The following is a 19702-nucleotide window of genomic DNA, read 5'->3' on the forward strand; positions in this document are numbered from 1 at the left end:
GATTGTATTACGCGATAGACAGTAGCATGTATACAATATTTAAACAATGCATAAACAGAAATTTTCTCATCACTTTTAATCTTAGTGAGCAATTTTAAATGTTAATCTTTTTTCAGTAACAATTTCAGCAATTTGTTTGGGAAAATAATGATTTTTTTTTTGAAACAAAGTATTGAATACTGCAACTTTTAAAAGCTGTATGAAAATAAATATAACTATATCAACCATATAAATACTTTGTATTTAAAAACTACTTTTAATCATATATTGAAGTTTCTAAAAATGTAATAAAAATTTATTCATGTAATTTTTAGACAGTTTTGAAAATTGCAACTAAGTATTATGAAAAAGTAGTTTAGATAATTTTATATGAACAATTTAAATTGCAACATAGTATGTTTATGAAAGTGTTTCAAAAAAAGTTTATAAAATTTATAAAGTTGTCTGAAAATTTGTGTTTTAACCAGTCAAAAGAAAACAAATAAATGTAATTAGATTTTGTACTAAATTCTAAAATTTACTACTTTTTAATTGTACATCATAAACTTCAAACTATTAATATATAGTAAAAGTTATCACATAAAACAAATGTACTTTAGGTGGCAAACTATTAATTTGAAATAAAATACTGTGGATATCCTATGGAAGTACCGAATTAATAATAATTAGTTCACTTGAATTTAAGTTAGAATACCAAAAAAAAAAGTATTTTTAAAATTTTAAAAAATTTTCGCACATGTTAATGCAGAGAAAGTATAAAATAAATTTCTATTAACTCACCACAACAAAAAGATTACTATTAATTATGCAAAACTTTCTGCGGCATGATTATTTTATAAAATTATACTCAACATGACTTAACTCACACTATAAAAAGTGGGTCGTTTAAAAATTTCACGCCAGCTTATATTTATACCATTGTTAACTTTAATTTTAAATTTACAAACTTTATAAAGCACTTGTTTTAAACTCTCGAACAAAGCACTTTTCAAAAATGATTTAAAATGTACTCATAATCTTCTTTTACAAGTTGTAATATAAAAATGTAGTAGAAATTTAATCTTTTTTTTTAACACAATCTTGAAACTCTAAGGCATTTTTAACAATAAGAATAAATAGAAACACTTAAACACAAACGTAAAAGAATAAATAAGAATTAAAAGTCATAGAAAGAAAAACTGATTGACATATAGTAACCACAAAACAACTTCAGTTAGCTAAAAATAGTAAAAAAGTAATCAGTTGATAGAAGATAATTACAAAAACTTTAAATCTTTTTTTTTTTAATTTGAGGTGGCTAAAAACAGTAAAAAATACAACCGAATGTTGTAAATTTGAATAGTTTAAAAAATAAGAACTCAACCGAAAATTTATCTAAAATAGTGTTTTAATCTAAAATTACCAAAAAAAAAGAGAAAAATTGACCAGAAAACACATTAACCAAATAAAAGAAGAAACCCACAAAAAACGATCTTAGTGATTTTACCCCCAGGATACTTCTTAAAAAATATCATGGAAATATCCACATAAATGTTCCAACCACTAGGTGGCAGTGGCGTACTGCGGGGACTTTACCGCTTTCACCACGTTCACCTTGAATAGATCGGGTTTCAGCGCTTTCACGCTACCTTGTGGCGCGATCCTGCAGACGGCGAACATGACCCCTGCGCTGTCGTAAGCCACCCCGACCCCCATCAGGGTTGAGGATTTCCACACCAGCTGCGTGAAGTTGCCTGTTGGGGAAACTTTAAATGATATAAAGTACTTTTCACAATGGAATTGTTATTGATAAATATTATATTTTTAAAATAATTTAACTAAGTACACTTCGTTCAATATTCAGGGTTGCCACTCGTGTTTTCAAATTTTTTCCAGGTTCTCCAAATTTCTTCCAGGTTTTTTAACGGACAAACTATTGGGTCTATTTTTAGTTTAAAGTTAAGTTTAAGGTAATAAACTGTGTAAAATAGTATAAAAACATTGAAAATATACTGTAAAGTTACTTTAAATGGTTTTTTTTTATATATTTTTTTGATGATTTCCACACCAGCTGCGTGAAGTTGCCTGTGGTAAATTTTAAATTTGATATAAAATACTTTATATCAATAATATCAATCTGTGTATGATTTTAAATGGTGTAAAGTACTTTTCACAATGCATTTTATTTATAAATATTATTTTCGTATTCAAGTTAATACACTTAAGTCAATATATTGCAATGGGTGTTTTGATATTTATTCTTTGTATAAATAATTAAAAACTGTTGAAAATAATTTAAAACAACTTTTATAGTTTATTAATATATTACTAGCAAATGTTCTTTTTAATAACAAATAATAGTCGTTTATAATAAGTATTTTTCTTATTGTCATAATGTTTTCCTTTTTATTTTTCAAAAATAACTGAATTAATAACTTGTTTTTGAACTTAGTGCTTACTTTCAAAATTTATCGTACGCCAAATAGAAATGTATTCGGTAAAAAAGAAACCACATGTAAAATTTTATATTGTATAAAAAAATACATATGAGTAATAAACTATAAAGGGTAAAAGGAAACATTAAGCTTATGTGAAATATTAATAATTTGTACTAAAAATGATAATTTGCTTACTATTTTAGTTAGCCTGTTGACATTAACTTAAGTATGAACATGTTAAAACTTATTATTTATTTGTTTAGAAAAATAATACACATTTTTTAAATGTTTTAAGTTTTGAAAAAAAAAAATTGCATAAGAAACATAACAATATGCTGTAACTATATAGCAAACATATTTATATTAGTGTAAAGCAATAAGTTTACTGCATTATATTTATTCTTGTACAATAAATGATAATAATCTTATTTTAAAGCTTTGGATTAATAAGTTTAACTTTAACAACAATTTAAAAACATTTTGACACCTTTATACAGATTTTAAGTATATTAAATTATCACATTAGCTAGGTTTAAGATGTGTATAAGAAGTAAATGTATTAATTTATTTATTATTTGAATAATACTTTTTTCAGTGGTATTAATCATAAATTGATTGTTTTTTATTTTTGTATTTGTAAACAATCGTTAGTTTATGTTTGAGTAAAAAATTTACTTATCTTTGATCTGGCAAAATTTACATCAGTAAATGATTTTTGAAAGTTTAGTAATTATTATCTGTATATTTATAACAAAGCTTACAATTTTTCACACACTTTATAACAATGTATACAAACACAAGAAAAAGTTTTGAACTTATGTAAACTTAGTACTAAAAGTAGTGTGAATAAATTTGTCTAAATTACATATTATACTGAACAGGTTGTATAAAAAAAAACTATACACATTAAATTTTTTTATTTGAATTAAGGTGAAATAAAGTTAAAAGTAGACTGTCAGTTTAGTTGTACAAAATTAAATGTATTTGTATAAAATATATGGATAAGCATAACTAACACAATAGATAGAATACTAAAAACATAAACATTAAAACTTTTATACCTAAAAAAATTTTATATTTTAAGTACAAAACTTTAGCTCTAAACAAGTAGATAAGAAGTGAATGTTTTTGTTTTCAATTTTATTTAGATTATATATAAAGTTGTTTAATAAAATATATAGTTGCTTTGGTAAAAACAAAAAAAACACATGATTGTTATGTGATAAGATAAGTGTAATACCAATAACAACTTATCACTAACTTCCATATACATTTAAATATTGAACAAAAAACAATTTTTAAGCTAGTGAACAAAATGAAAACATTTGAAAACTATTTTTAATAAAAACTTATGTTATGTGATAAAATACTTTAGGTAAATAAGGTTAAAACTATTAAACTAAAATAAAAAACAAAGGGGGAATAAAAATTTGCAAAGTAGATTTCATTAGCTTTTTTATTTTGAAACTTAATCAAAGACACAAGTATTTAAACTTAAATTTTTTATACAGCGATTGTTAATGGCTTTATCTTACTTAAGCAGTGAAAGAATTTGATATGTCAGGTTAATAACAACAAAATAAGCTAACTAATAAAAGATGTTTTATAAACTGGTATTAAAAAATTGTAGTAGAAATACAGCTTAGGCCAGTGCTTCTGAACCTTTTTTCTAGTGGCGGAACCCTTTTCCAAAATTCAACTTTTCCGCGGAACCCCTAATTTAATTTTACATATAATGTTTAATATAATATTTCCAGCAAAGCTAATATAATTTCAGTGAAAAACGAATTTTTAACAAAACTATATCATTGTTAGAAATCATTTGTAATAGTATTAAGTCGAGTCAAACTTAAAGTGCGCCAGAGGCATTAGGTATTTTATGACTCTATTATAGATAAACGAAAACAAACATGATTAATCGCAACGTCATGTAAATCTTTCCTTGCATAATAAAAACAAAATGAGAGCTACAAACAATAACGAAATGAAGATGAACCTAATCAAATTCACAGATTACTGTAATAAACGGGTAAGATGCTTAACGAAAAATAGATAAAAAGCATTTAGTGCGAAACTTGAACTTGTCTCTTAGCAACAAGCATGTCAATGCGCGGCTGGATTTTGAATAGACTGAGACGGAGACAGGCAGAAAAGGTTAGAGTCAGCATACAGTTCCTTTGCTTCGTTTTAATGTTTGTTACATGCGAAAAGCCGGACTTGCAAAGATAAGTGGTGGTGAATGGTAAAAGAAACTTTACTGCACGCTCTGCTAAGACGGGGTACTCTGAAATTGTACATATCTAAAAATCTAAAAGCTCCTTACCTTTGAAACTAAATTTTAAATTGCTATCTTCAGATAGTTGCAGCAATTCGTTTTCTGCATCTCTAGGAAGATTCACTTCTTCTGAAGCAATATCACAAATAAAAGGATTCAAAATCCATAAATTTCCGATGCGAACATCTTCAGGAAAATAATGTTGAAACTTTATAGACAAAAGATCAAGGTGGTTGTATATTTCGTCAGAGAAGTTGAATTCTATGCATTTTTCATGGGCCTCATCAAACCGGTGAAACATCGCAAAATTACTATTGCTAACCTTTTTCTTCCAAAAGTTAATTCTATTTTTTAACGCCTCAATCTTGTCTGTCATGAAAAAAATGGAGTTTTGCTTCCCTTGCATGCTTAAGTTCAAAGCGTTCAATTTTTCAAAATATCAGTGAGATAAGCCAGCCTGGCCAAAAAAACATCATCTTCAAAGAACTTTACTAATTTTAAGCCTTCATCTTTAAGAAAGGTGAACACCTGTTTCTATAATTCAACGAGACGAATTAGTGTCCGCCCCTTCGACAGCCAGCAAACTTCGTTGTGATAAAGAAGTCGCAGATAGTCAGCATCTAAACTTTCACATAGGTATTTGAAACATCTGGCCTTTGTGTCACTTTTCTTTATAAAATTAACAGTTTTAATCGATGCTGAGTGAACTTCTTGTAAACAAGAAGGAAGATGTTTTGTTGCCAAATTTTCTCAATGTAAAAAACAATGCATTTATTTAGCTTCAATTGCTTTATCCTTCATTTTCCTCACTACACCATTTTTGGACTCAGTCATAGACGCTGCACCGTCAGTACAAATGCCGACACATTTATTTCACTCTAAACCCTTGCTGATGAAATAATTTTCGACACATTTCATAACTTCAACAGAAGTTGTTTTTGTATGTAATTCTCCACAAAATAATATATCTTTGTTGAATCCTTCCTGCCCACAATATCTAACAAAATGAGTAACAAGGCTTTGCCGCTTACGTCAGTGGACAGTTGAAGTTTTATGAGTTATGTTTTTTTTTCTTTCAAATTTGTTTTTCAAATTTCGAAAGGCTTCGCGGAACCCCTGAGAGACGTCGCGGAACCCTAGGGTTCCGCGGAACCCCATTTCAGAAGCACTGGCTTAGGCTATATAAAAGTTTTTTATTTTTATGCTAAAACTATGAAGTTTAAATTTATATAATTTTGAAATCTAAGAAAACACTTAGCTTATATATAACTAACTTTTTCTGCAAATAAGGCTTAACCACATAAAATAGTTGATATAACAATAGCTACGTAGTATAAGACTAGATAGGTTTACAAATAAGTACTCCAACAAAATATATTTTTAGGGACTAGCTTAGTTGTACACAAAACGTAAAATACAAATCTTTAACAATATGTTTCAATTTTGGTCATAAATTTAAACATTTTGTTGAGAAGTCATAGATACTGATGTTCAAATGAATACCTTTTTAAAGTTAATTTACGGTGATGGGTCTGATATTCTGTTAGTTAAGATTGCTTTGTTTTAATTTCTAAAAGTTTTCTATGTTTTTTAAAGTTAAACATTTCACTTTTAATTGGGAGTCTGGTAAACTGTTGGTATAAATGATACACATTTTAAGTTGAAAAACTATATTTATTTAATTAAACGCACGGTTTTGTTTTTTAAAGTTAAACATTTCTCTTTTAATTGGGAGTCTGGTATACTGTTGGTATAATATACACATTTTAAATTAAATTTTTTTTTAAACACTCACGGTGGTGGGCCTCGTATCCGGGTCTGTCAAAGTTGTAGTGCCCCATTTCTTTGTACCACTCCTCCAAAATGGTCCAGGGGGACTTGTTCACGTAGCAGGTGAACAGGCAGTCACCAAAATAATCTTCCTTGTCTTTGGAGTACTCAAGCTTGCCATACGTGGTTAGTAAGCTGGCATATCTGTGCAATCAGTTTGCATGAGATAGAAACATTTTATTTATAAACATTTTATTTGTAGCTTTGGTTTAATTTCGTAAGATGCTAAGTTCATGTTCAATAAAAATATACTTAGATTTACATTAAAATCAAAAACTATATTAATAACATATAATCATTATTACAGACTTATGAGAGTAATCAGTATCAAAAACAAATGAAAAAGTTTTGTTTGTTGTTACTATAAACAGTTTATTTTCTAGTTGAATATGTTAAGATACTTTGTGTTTACAAGAGCTTTAAATAGTAAACATTACATACAACAAAACACTTCATCATTGTATATGATTTTACTTTTTATCAAACTTTAAAATTAGTTTTGCTAAAAGCATATCCACTGGAAAAACTCAAAAAATAATCAAAACAACGTAGAACTGATCATTTCAAAAAAATTTTTAAATACAAGTTTTATAAACCTCTTAGCCTCCAGGCAAAGCTCTTCACTCAGAGACAGTGGTTGAGACTCATGGAGGGATCTGTAGTAATTAACTGCATCCTGCATCGTTTTCTTGAACTCCTTCTCACTGATCATGGGAGCTGCAGGACCTGCTTGCTGGGCGATTGTCAGCCTCGGTTTCTCTGGTTGGCTCATCTTTTTCTTGCCTGGTTAAAATTATTGTAATTGAACATATTTAAAATAATAAAAGCACAAAATATAAAAAAACTATTGAAAATAGTTGAGTATTATTGCTAGTTTAAGCTATTCTGATCGACTCACATTTTTCTTAACGGGATAACTTTTTTAATAAACTAAACAATACTTTTTTAAAACACACCATATGACATAATATCTACTAATATATGTACATGTATATAATGAGCTTTTTATTAAATCTATACACTGTCTTTCATTTCAAACACTGTAGACTTATAGAGTTTATACTACAATTATAAGTATGTTCTCACACAGAAAATGTAACCCAGACATGTAGGTATCATTCTTAAACACATTAATCGTCTAAGAACTCACATAGTCAAAAAGCCTAGTTGTTTAATGAAAAAAAACCAACCTTTGTTCTTTTTTTTGTTATCTTTTTTTACATGTGAACTTTTCACATTGTCATTTTGATTTTTTGAACCTGAAGCGCCCATGGTGTAAGTGTAGTAAAATATTTTATTCTAAAATGCTTTTATATTTTATGTACTAAGTATATTGGAGCAAAAAAATAGGATATATCAAATTTAAATTTAACAATATAAAAATAAAAATCTAAGTTAAACTAAAAACTACACTGAAACATGACACATAGCATATTAAGTTTATTAACGAACATTACACTTTTTTACTTATATTTGAAGCTTTTATCTGATATACTTTATAAGTATTTAAATACAAAATAAAGTACATATTTGGTTAATTTGCAAATTTTGAAAAGTGTGCTAACTAAACTAAAATATTGATTGCTAAAGATTTTTTCTCTAACACTTAAGTGTTAAAAATATAACTATATACAAAACCATACATTTAAGTTATTATATTTTGTTATTATGTATATAATAAATTATATTTATAGTTGTCATTACTAGTATTAAACTTTTCATAATTATTTTACTCAAACTTAATGTTATACTTATAATTAAAAAATTATATGACATATACAGTTTGGAAGTTATGTAAACAATAACAATTAACAAAATTTGTAAAAAAATGTTATAAATACTTAAATCATACTCTAAATAATTAATAATAAGTATATTCTTATCTAATTTCACAGGGTTGTCACTCAAAAAACTGTTCTGAGTGACTCTAAACTGTCCTGAGTTATTCTGAATTTTTACAAACCCTTAAAAAAATTAAACACTTTGCAAAAACAACATAAATCAAGTTATCCAAGAAAATTGATTGTAAAATAACAAAATATTGAACCTTAAATCAACTAATTTTCTTTCATAATCTAGGAAAAAAACTGTTCTGAGTCATCCTGAAATATTCAAAAGTTTTAAAACATTTTGAGTGTTTGGCACCCTACTTTGATTATAATGTAAAAAACATCAGTTATTTACTTATCCAGCTAATTTTAGTTTATAACTTGTTCTTTTTAGAAACAAGACTACAAATTACTACCTAACAATTCAACTCTAATTCTCTGTTGCAAACTTATTTAGTTATCAGTTCATTTCAAATATTTAATGGTAAAAGTAGCTTTATCTTAATATTTTGAAATAAGCTATAAAGTTATCTAAAAAAGTAATACTTTAAGAAATTAACTTAAAAACTATTCTAACTACTAATGGTTTAAAGTGAACATCTTATAAACTATTTAACATTTTTTTGGACTCAAATGTTTTTTATTTAAGACGTTTAGTGATAGTTTATACCTTTATTACTTTTAACAGTAATTAATTATTTAAATGCTTGTGTAATGAGAAAAAATAGTAATTTAAAAAGAAAACATGCAAATTATATTAATTAAAATGTAAAACAGTTATTTAATTCTGTTTAAGCCATTATAATTTCTACTCAAATAATATAGAAAGTATATTTTAACAACTTCAACTAAAAATCATTTTTATATTTCAACTTACTAACTTAAATGTAAGTATAGAAAAAGCAACTTCAGTAAAAAATGTAAGTATTTTGAACTAGTTTTATAAATGTAGAAAACCATAAGTATTTTTTACAAGCTTTGCTTATCTAAACTTTTATAGGTGCTTTATCATAATACCAGGGTTACCACTCTTTGGGTCAATGATACTATTCTGAGTGACCTCAAACTAGTCTGAGTCATCCTAAGTTTTCAAAAACCTTAAAAATATTTTCAGCCTTCTAAATAAAAAAAGAAAACCTGTATTTATGTTTCTTATCACATTTGATGTTAATATAACTTATGAGCAAAAGTAATTAAAAAAATTCAATCTATAAAGTTTGACTTAATTAGGATTTAAAAAAAAAAATAAGCAGATAATTAAAGATATCCATGTAATTAAACTTTAAAATATCTTAACTGTTTTTTTATTATATAAAATTATATCATGATAAATAATAACTTAACATTTAAAACAAAACTATTATGTTATCTTTTAGTAGTGAAGATTTAGTCACTAATGACTAAATTATAAGAATTAAATATACTTTCAAATATTAATAAAATCAAGTTCTTGAACAAAATTGATTATAAAACAGCTAAGTATTGGAACTGTATCAACTAATCAAGATTGAAAAATAAAATAACCTGAAATTTTCAAAAATTCCTAAAACTTTTATGAGTTAAAACATCAAATTAGCCTGAATACCCTGAGTTGTTCTGCGTCATCAAAAAAAATCAAAATATACTGAATTATCTTGAGTGTGTGGCAACCCTGCCAGTACACTGAAACTGATTAAAAAATAAAAAATAGAGCTAGTTTATAAACTAGGGAAATGAAGCATTTCTTAATGCTAGCAGTAACTTCTAACTTGCAATGTAGTTTTTAAACTTTAAAACAGTTTGAATAAAATAAATGAGTTTGGCTTGTTAAAATCAAATTTCTTGAAATGAGTTTTTAATGTAGTTTTCAGCATACCACTGTGATTAATAAAAAACTATTTCAATTCAAATTTTCTTTTACAGGTTTTATTTTAGCTTTATAGCATGGTTTTAAAAAGTTACTAACAATTGTTTTTTACAACCTTTTCTGTAAAAGTCTTATTCTACTAAATCTAATACATTGATCAAACCAAAAGTTCATTAACAAAATCATTAGTACTTTCTTTTAATTTTTCTTAAAAATTATATATTATGCTTTGTTCTTTCTTTTCATTTCATTAGTTTCAAAAAAACAAGATTTTAAGTTGAAACTAAGATATAACACATGAAAAGTTGCTACAATAATGTACGTGTATCAACAAAGTGTATTAACAAAAATGATACACATTAATGTATGTGAGCTTTAAGTCTGTGACATTATCTTACACAAATTAAATTTTGTTTAGGCAAAAATCACAGCATGTATATATTTTGCTTTGTTTAATCTACTTTAATGTTACTCTAGTTTGTGAAACATTGACTTTTTGTATTGAAAATATGATAGAGCAGTACACATGCTTTTATAAACAACTTTAAAATTATTTTTTAGCTTTGTATTCTTAGGTCTTAATTCTTAACTGTCTTTAGTAGTTAATTAAAACCTAGTTAGTAAGATTAAAAAATTAGCATTTGTTAAACTTTTATTAAACTTAGGCCTAACTAGAAATAATTTTATTGTTACTAATGGCATTTAGATAACCATGCTAACATTAATACTACATTGTATTACTAATTTGTTGAATGTTTAGTAGTTAAGTTGCACAATAAATATTTAGTTTTTTGTAAATATCACATGCCCATATTCAGCAAAGGGAAAGTTATATCAAAACTGGGTTAATATAGGTAGACTTTTATCCAGGACATCAAATAAATATTTTAGTCAAAAGTTTTAATTTATCCATGAGTGAAAAAAAAAATACTGTTTCAAATTAGATATAAGTATCAATTTATCCTATATATTTTATTTTTACTTTATACTCCATAAACTCTATAAAAAGCTATCAGTTTCTTTTTGTTTCTTAAACAAAGACAGTTAAAAGTCTTTATTGAGGTAAGCAATAAAAACAGGTTATTACAAATTTTTTTCAAAAATTAACTATTGCTTTTACTAAAGAATATTTTTTTACTAAACTTAAAAATTAAGATATATCTAGAGTTCAAATTTTTAAGTTTTGATATAAATTAATAAGTTTAAATTAATAATTAAAAACAAGGTTGATCAGGATACTTTACGGTTTTTTAAGTCTACATATAACGACTAAACTACATTAAATAATTTTGGCTTTTGTTACTCATATTTTGACTACAAACTATTTATTTATTTAAACTATTAACATTGAATTCAAAATTATTTAAAGTAACAAGCATATTTATAGCAATATTTATTTTAGACACTAAAAAAATTTAAGAAGTATTTCGTACTATTTAATTTGTTGTCTATATAAGAAAAACCTTAAAATGTCTAACCAAACAGCTTAAAATACTTTTTTATTAAATTACTCACCGTTTACAAACCAAGACAATCGGTAAGAATTCGTAAGAAAGAAACAATGACGCAAATTTCAAATAGTCAAACGACAGGTTGATCTTCCTGAAGAAACTTTTCTTTGAATTGAAACCAAGTTACCTTACTGAAAATAAATGATTTATCATAACATTTAGAATAAAGATTTTAAATAGTAAGAACTTTTAAAAGTTAATGCTTTACCTTTTATTTTAGTTTTGTACATACGTATTACTATATATTTTTACACAAGAAAAAAAATATTTGTCGAGAAAAAGTTTGTAGAAAACAAAAACATAACATACAAAAAAAAAAAAAAATTTATTAACTGATTCATAATGTTACATCACTATTTTATCAGAAATTTTTTATTATTAAAAGTTTATTATCATACGATGGACCCAGGCAACAAAATTTGGGCCATCATTATTTTAACAGAAAGACACATAAGAAAGAGACTGTCATAAAAATATGCTTAAATATGGATGACAAATATTTTTTGAAGTTCAAGAAACTGCGTCCAGCAAAAAAAAAAACAGCGGCTGATTCAATTTTTTTAGCTTAAACGAAATAAACTTTTTTTTGTATTAAAAACTTACAACTAGACTTTAAATTTTTAATTATTAAGTTTTATTATTCTCGTTTTACAATTATTTAGTTTAAAATAGCACTTCCATATGGATTACTACAATTATTTTACAAATCTGCGACCTACGCCATGCGAGCAACTTGCCCTTATAAATGACTTATAAAAAGCTGATGATGTCTAAAAAAGCTGGACATTTAAACCACAACAAAAAATAACATCTTAAAAATTAAACTAAGATAAATTATATATAACATTTAATTTTTTTTTGTTTTCGAAACAAACTGATAAACTGTTAAATAACCTTAAAGTTACAATGTTTTAGTTGTGAAGTAAGCTTAAAATAACAAAGTTCTAAAGATAAAAACTAAATTAATGTGAACAAAAAAACTAACGAGTTGTGAAAAAAACTATCAAAAGAGAAAATTTTGTGTGTTATCTAGTTTAAAATAAAATTTATGTTATGAAGTTTATAAACAAGTTCTAATAAACTTTATTTACAAGCAGTGGCGACGCTTGGTATTTTTGTTAAGGAGTACGAAAAATTTGCTTTTTATTTCAGTTAATGCCTTTTAAAACTAATTTAGTAGTATCAAAATTATACAACTACAACAAATAGTTTGTAAAAAATACTTGTTTTAAAAGTAATAGTTCAAAAACATTAATTATAATCAACAAAAGTTCTTTAATCTTGTCACAAGTTAAAAAAAATTGATTGAGCATTTACTTTTGTGATTTACTACACGCAACGCCCATGGTAACAATAAAAAATAATTTTGTAAAATTTTTAATTATGCAAAGAATTTATGTTATGGTGATTTATTGCTTGGTTTCGAAATGACTGTTATAAAAAAATATGTTTTGAATATATATTCAAAGCAACATTGTTTATTTTCTAATATTACTCTACTTTTATAGCTTTAAAATCTTCCTTTTATAAAAAATATTATACTTCAAAAACTTTAAGTCAAAAACTGTAGCTCTAGAACTAACTTAATTTTGTAAAATTACTTAAGATCTAGTACAGGGATCGGCAGTCTTATTTAACTTGCGGGCCGGGCCGGGATTTTCCTAGGATAAAATGCTCGCGGGCCGCACTATTTAAAAAAACACCTTTGAGGGACGCATTTATTTCAAAAAATCAGTATGAAAAGATTATTTAACATCAAAAATATGATTAATTAAGCAATATCAAAGCACTAATAAAAGATATTTTTGAATTAAGAGCCTAGTTTTTTTTTGTTTTTAAAATGTATATTTTTGGCTGAAAAGAAGCTCGCGGGCTGCAGATTTTGACTTTGAGGGCCGCATTTGGCCCGCAAGCCGCAGTTTGCCGACCCCTGATCTAGTAGTTATAGATAAAATTAGCACAATTTTTATTTATTAAAGCACCTACTGTTTAGTTTTGCAAAACATTCAGTAAATGAATTTAGTTTAAGTTTTGAAAATAAACACATAAAGTGTTTCAAAATGATTTGAATATAGTAACTTAAAACTTTTCTATTGTTCGTAAGCTGTATTATAATATAATTTATATAGTCGTTGTTATGCTGTAAAAAAAAAAGTTTAAAAAAACTACGATAAAATGCTTAAATTAAGATATTAAAAACAGGTTATAAAAAATATTAATAGCTTCTATTTTTAAGTAACAACAAACTTTTTGAATATTATTACATTTATGTTATAAAACTACATGTTTTTGTACTTTAAAATATTAACTTTTTTTGATAATGTTTTGTTAAAATTATGATATTGTTTTTAACAGTTGAATTAAAGTTTCAAAATATTTTTTATACTTAAAAGCTATTTGACTGCAAAACCCAACTATCTAATAAAATTCATACTTTCTTACTTTATAAATCAACTAAAACATTACAGCAAGAGACTTAAAGTAAAACTAAATAAAAAATTGTGTTACATTTTACATACAAGAAACAATTCATACTTATTTGTTAGGTACTACAAAAAAACTTGGTTAGGTAGTTTATCAAAAGTTGATAAAACTTAATAGATATGATATTTTGCATTGATATAATATAAACTTTTTTACATAAAAAAAGAAGTTTGAGTAATAAGATTTGATAAATAGTTTTAATATGATAATTATTTATATTTGTACAACTCTTTTTTTCCGAATTTAGTTAGAAAAAATAAATTATAGTTTTGAAAAATCTATTAAATTTCATTACACATTAAATAAGTTTAAAACGTTTTCAAATTTAAACAAACAAACTTTTAATAAACTAATACAGTAAAACAAATTTATGCAACAAAGTGTAAAAACTAATATAAAAGTTAAAAAAATATATAAGTTCTTACCTCAATAGTTTCTTTAGTTGTATGTCGAAGTACTGCTTTCTGACTTGTTGTGATTTATTGTGATGTTTTTTTAATGTATAATTATTTAATTTACATATATAAACTACGAAAAACTTGTTTATAGGTTCAAAGTTTATTATTTAACTGCACAAAAACAAAAAATAGTTTGATAAGTAATGTGATATCTTTTTTTGAAAGGTTTAATTAACAAAGCTTTTATTTATAAAGGTTGAAGTTTAAACAAAAACCAATTGAAAACTTAAAAATTCATAAGTGCTTTTTTGTTTTCAAGTTTCTGATTGTTATTATAATCACCTTTTGATATTCAAGTTTGAAGTTTTTACGCTACAAATAAATCCTCTATAAACAAAGCTTGGTTCTAAACTTTCAAAACTTTTTAACTACGTCAAATAAAAGTTTTTGGTTTTTTTGATCAATCAAAAAGTGAAACTATAACATACTGACATACTTGATGAGATTAACAATACTTTTTGAAAAAAGTTAAAAACTTAAAGTACGGAACTTTTAATAATTTAGTTTGAAACTTTAATGGTAACCTAACCACAACTTTACCTTTAAAGGTACAGTTGAAGCATAAAATCATGTTTTTCCAAAATAATCTAGCTTAAAAAAAATTAATTTGAAAACAAAGCTACTGTCTTAAAAAATAATTTTTGGAAGCAAGTAAAGTATCTAACTTTAAATTACACTAGGTTAAAAACAAAGTACAAGTGTTTTGAATTTGAATTAAATTTTAGTCTCAAAATGTTACAATAAACAACTATTATATCAACTTTTAAGCTTTTATTATTCTTATAAAAACAAAAAAAAAAGTAAAATAAAACTAAAAACTAAACTTTTCTATCATTTACACTAGCTGTGAAATTTATTTTAACTATTAAATATTAAAAACTACATTTTCAGAAATTTTAATTTAAAGCTTAGAAAAAGTTACTCATATTCAACAATGCTATTGGTAGTTGTTCAACTTAAACAAGCTAAACATTTACTGTAACAAATGCTTATTTTGTGTTGGCTGCACTTCCAAGGTCGTTTCTGATGGGCTAGTATTTTACTTACATTGTTTTAAGGTTTTAAAAAAATATTTTTTTTTCGGTCAGTTTTTTTTTATATTTAGGTAAGGTGGATTAGGGATAAGGGTATATATGTTCTTATTATTCTGCTTTATTATCACTTTACCTCATTTGTATTAAGCTATGAACAAAATTTGTTTGAAAAATCTCATGGATATTAAATTTTACTACCAATTTGTGTTTCAGATAACCAAAAAATTGTAAAAACAAGTATGTTGTGTTTTTTACCGAGTTTTTTTTACATGGTTATTTTTGAAACTTAATGAAATAGTTTAGCATTTCAATTACCTATAGTACTTTTACCTACAATTTTTCATTGTCATATGAGTACAATGCATAAAGTTACTTAATTAAGTGTTCAATAAAATATTTGTACATGAAAAATACTTTTAAAAGGCTTATGAAACCAAATAACAAAACTGCTGACATAATTTTTTTTAAAACTTGATCTAAAAAAAAATAATTGTTTTAATTTTACCAAAAATTGAACATGCATCCTTTTAAAAATCATTTTTTCATTATTTATTATAGAAAACTTGACTCATAATTAGTTTTTATTTAGCTCAAAAGTAGCTCAAACTATTTTACAACTATAATCCATTTTTGGAATGACTTTTTTAAGGTTTTTTCATGCAACAAAACAAAATTAATATACATTTGCTTTAGTGCAAGTTAACAAGTATAATCAAAAACTACAAATCGCGACAGTAACTTATTTGTAAAGATAATTAAACATTTTTAATCAGTTAAGACTCTTACAGACATAATTCACAAGTAGCTACTTGATCAGAAAACTAAAAAAATAAAATTAAACACTAAAAAACAGCAAATAACAACCAGAAAACAATTGTATTTTTCTAATAAACCTTCTTTTGCAAAAAGTTCAAAACAGTGACTAAGTTTTTCAGACTACTTTTTGACTGATATAAGTCTTTAAATGAAGTATCGAATTCCAGAATTACCAAAAACAAAGTTATAGTTATAGTTATAAATAAATATCTTTAATAATTTTAAAACCATAGCAATAAAGGTTAAAGCTGAAAGTTTAAGTTTTGAAGTACAATTAAATATATGCCATTGTCAAATAGTTTTTTTTTAATTAAATCGAAAGTGCAAAACATATAGGTTAATGAATCTGATCGCTATTATTATTATTTTTTTATAAGTGTGATTGAAACTTGTAATATACGGTTTTAACTATAACAAACAAATTGTTTATTTAATTTTGTAGTTTCGAAGATTCAATTAGTACAGCATAAGTTTATGTTGTGAAAATAGTTAGAAAAAAGTTAATCCTATTTAAACTTATTTACAACTGATAATTTTATAATGAATTGTTGAAAAGTATTTTAAGTTTATTAAGTTTTTTAAGTTTAAGTCTTTTTAAGTTATGGATAAATTAAAAAAAATTAAATTAGTTATAAAGTTAAAAATACTAGATACCCGAAAAGTATATTCGCTTATCTTTATGATTTATTCGTATTTCTAATTAAATCTTTATAAAACTTTACAAACGTTTATAGCACATGATTTAAAGTATACATTGTTCATTTCAGGGAGAAATAACAAAGATGTTAAAAATTTGCTTTGTCGTATTTTTTTAAATATAAAAATTACAGTCATAAACAGCATACTGGCATGTTTACAAACAAAATATTTTTTTATTATCTTGTACCTCGCAAATGAATCAGTATTAAACAAAAGCATTTGAACAAACATTTGATCTAGTAGATGATTAACTTACTGCTGTAGCACAGTGACTGTTTATTCAATAAAAATACATGTTTTGTAATTTCTATTTGAAACCTCCTTCGTAATTATGAACGAATTGAAAAAGTTTTTGATTTTGTTCGTTAAAATAGCTTTTATTTCTTCAGCTCCAAATAAACTTGGGTTCACTAAAGGTTGGTGGTACGAATATAAAGACTAAACATTATTTTTCAAAGCTACTTTTATTTAGTCTTATAAATTTATGTAAATGAAAAGTTGCTAATTTAATTATAAGTAAAAAGTTAGCCTCGGTAATTTTATCTACAAACTGTTAATAAACAATACAATTTTTTTTTAGCTATTTATTAAAAGATAAAACAATATACATATAAAATTTTGACAACTTTATATGTATTTTGTTTAGAGGTTTTGTTATGAAGAACGTAGTTTGTAAAAAAGTGTTTAGTTTTATAGTATCTTAGTAACAAAAAATATACACAACTATTGAAAAGTATTAAAATTTAAACGTATAATGTAAATTAAACAAAGCATTAATTTAAAACTAAAAAAAATATTTTTTCAAAGAAATGATCTAGTTAAAGTTCTAATAAAGTTAAACTGTATTTATTTACTCTGTATCGCACTGTTAAATAAATTTTTTGACTGATTAAAAACAGAGTTAGAAATTTAGCAGAATAAAATTTTATCATTTTTCGAGTATTCAGCTGTAGATTTAGTTTAGCTCAGGTAAAATAAAGTTGCTCTGAAAATAAATATTGTTTTATTAAAATGAATAATATGGTTTGTTATGTAGCTTGTAGATAGACTTGATAAGATGCTATTAAAAACAAGTACTAACTATTATTTTGTTTGTATTGGTTTTTTCATTATTATATCCCATATAAGTTGTTTCAAACCCAGATTATAAAACTAAACTTTTTGAACAATTAACTACACTTTTAATCTTAATCACTGTAAAAAAAAACATTAAGATAAGTAGTGAAAAGTGAAATAAACAGCTAAAGATAAAAAATCTTATTAACCTAAAGTATGAGCTTTAAAAGCTTACAAAAGTTTACCAAAAAAAAAATGTCTTTAAGCGTAAAACTTATACAAACAAGATTTAGACCAGGATTTCCCAAAGTAGACCAAGAGGGGGAGATATGAGGTCATAACTAAAAAAAAAGTCTTAGGTGATATTAATGGTAGTTTTTTGAGTAATGTAATCTTGTTGGAAGGGGCTATAGCTTTTTTGATTTTTTTAAAGAGGGCCTTTAAAAAAAAGCTTGGGAAACCCTGACTTAGACAGTTCTACATAATCTTATATTAACATTGTTGTACTAGCTCTTTAACTAACTATATAAAATCTACCTAGGGTTAAAAGCAAGAAGTACTCAAACAACCTTGTGTGATTTCAACTTCGTAAACCAGACAGTAGAGTTATCTAAATTATATTCATATGAACAATTAGATGAACACCTAATAAACTTGCCTTGCCCTTGTTCAAATTCAACTGTTAGTTTGTTTATTTTATTTATGTTTAATTTAAATCTTTCAACTATTTCTAGAAAGATAGAACAAAGCAAAGTAGAACATTAATTTTTTTAAAGTATTTCGTTGTAAAAGCAAAATTGGTATATAACTAGTATCTTTTTTGATAAGATATTTATTAAATGGAAAAAAAACATACAAAAACGATTTTATTGTTTTTTGATTTCTTTGATGCAAAGAAAATGTTTAGTGTATAGCAACTAGTTTTTTTGATTCGAGGTGTTATGATACTTAAACAAATTATACAAACTCAATACTTTTAATTATTATCTTAGATGCAAAAGAATGATTGGTATATAGCAAACAACACAAAATGTGAAAAACTCAACGCAGAGATGACAAGTATTTCAGATTTATTGCAGGAATTTAACAACTTCACAAACAATGTCATGTATTGTGGGAACAATATTGAATCTGGTAGCCAACCTTGCAGGACGGTCATAATTATACCTAGTTAGTTTAGTAAAAAACTTTTATACACATTAAGTATTAAAAAACGTTTTGTTATAACTAAAACTTTTAAAAAGTACTATTATTACAATTTTTTGATAATTTTTGTCACACTTTGAACCAAACTTGAAGTTATTTTAAGCATTTTTTAATGTAATATAAGTATTTTATTAGTTAAATAATTTAGATATGTAGTCTTAAACAAGGTACATTTTCCTTACAGTACTTTAAAATTGTATTGGTATTTACGAATACGCATTTATTAGTATGTTAAGTTGAA

At 25.0% G+C, this 19702-nt stretch overlaps 1 protein-coding gene across 1 annotated transcript; it reads right to left on the reverse strand.

The window, feature by feature from the left end:
- Positions 1 to 581: 581 nt before the first annotated feature.
- LOC145836141 (Golgi-associated plant pathogenesis-related protein 1-like) lies at positions 582 to 7830 on the reverse strand. The gene is made up of 4 exons (XM_082943952.1): positions 7713 to 7830; positions 7119 to 7305; positions 6488 to 6666; positions 582 to 1733 (listed from the first exon to the last, which is right to left on the reverse strand). The coding sequence occupies exons 1-4, from the start codon at positions 7792 to 7794 to the stop codon at positions 1543 to 1545; spliced, it is 639 nt and encodes a 212-aa protein (XP_082800078.1). The 5' UTR covers positions 7795 to 7830; the 3' UTR covers positions 582 to 1542.
- Between the last annotated feature and the right edge of the window lie 11872 nt (positions 7831 to 19702).

The sequence above is a fragment of the Thalia democratica genome, chromosome 5, assembly GCF_965202585.1.
Source record: "Thalia democratica chromosome 5, ktThaDemo2.hap1.1, whole genome shotgun sequence".
In the NCBI taxonomy this organism is placed as follows: domain Eukaryota; kingdom Metazoa; phylum Chordata; class Thaliacea; order Salpida; family Salpidae; genus Thalia; species Thalia democratica.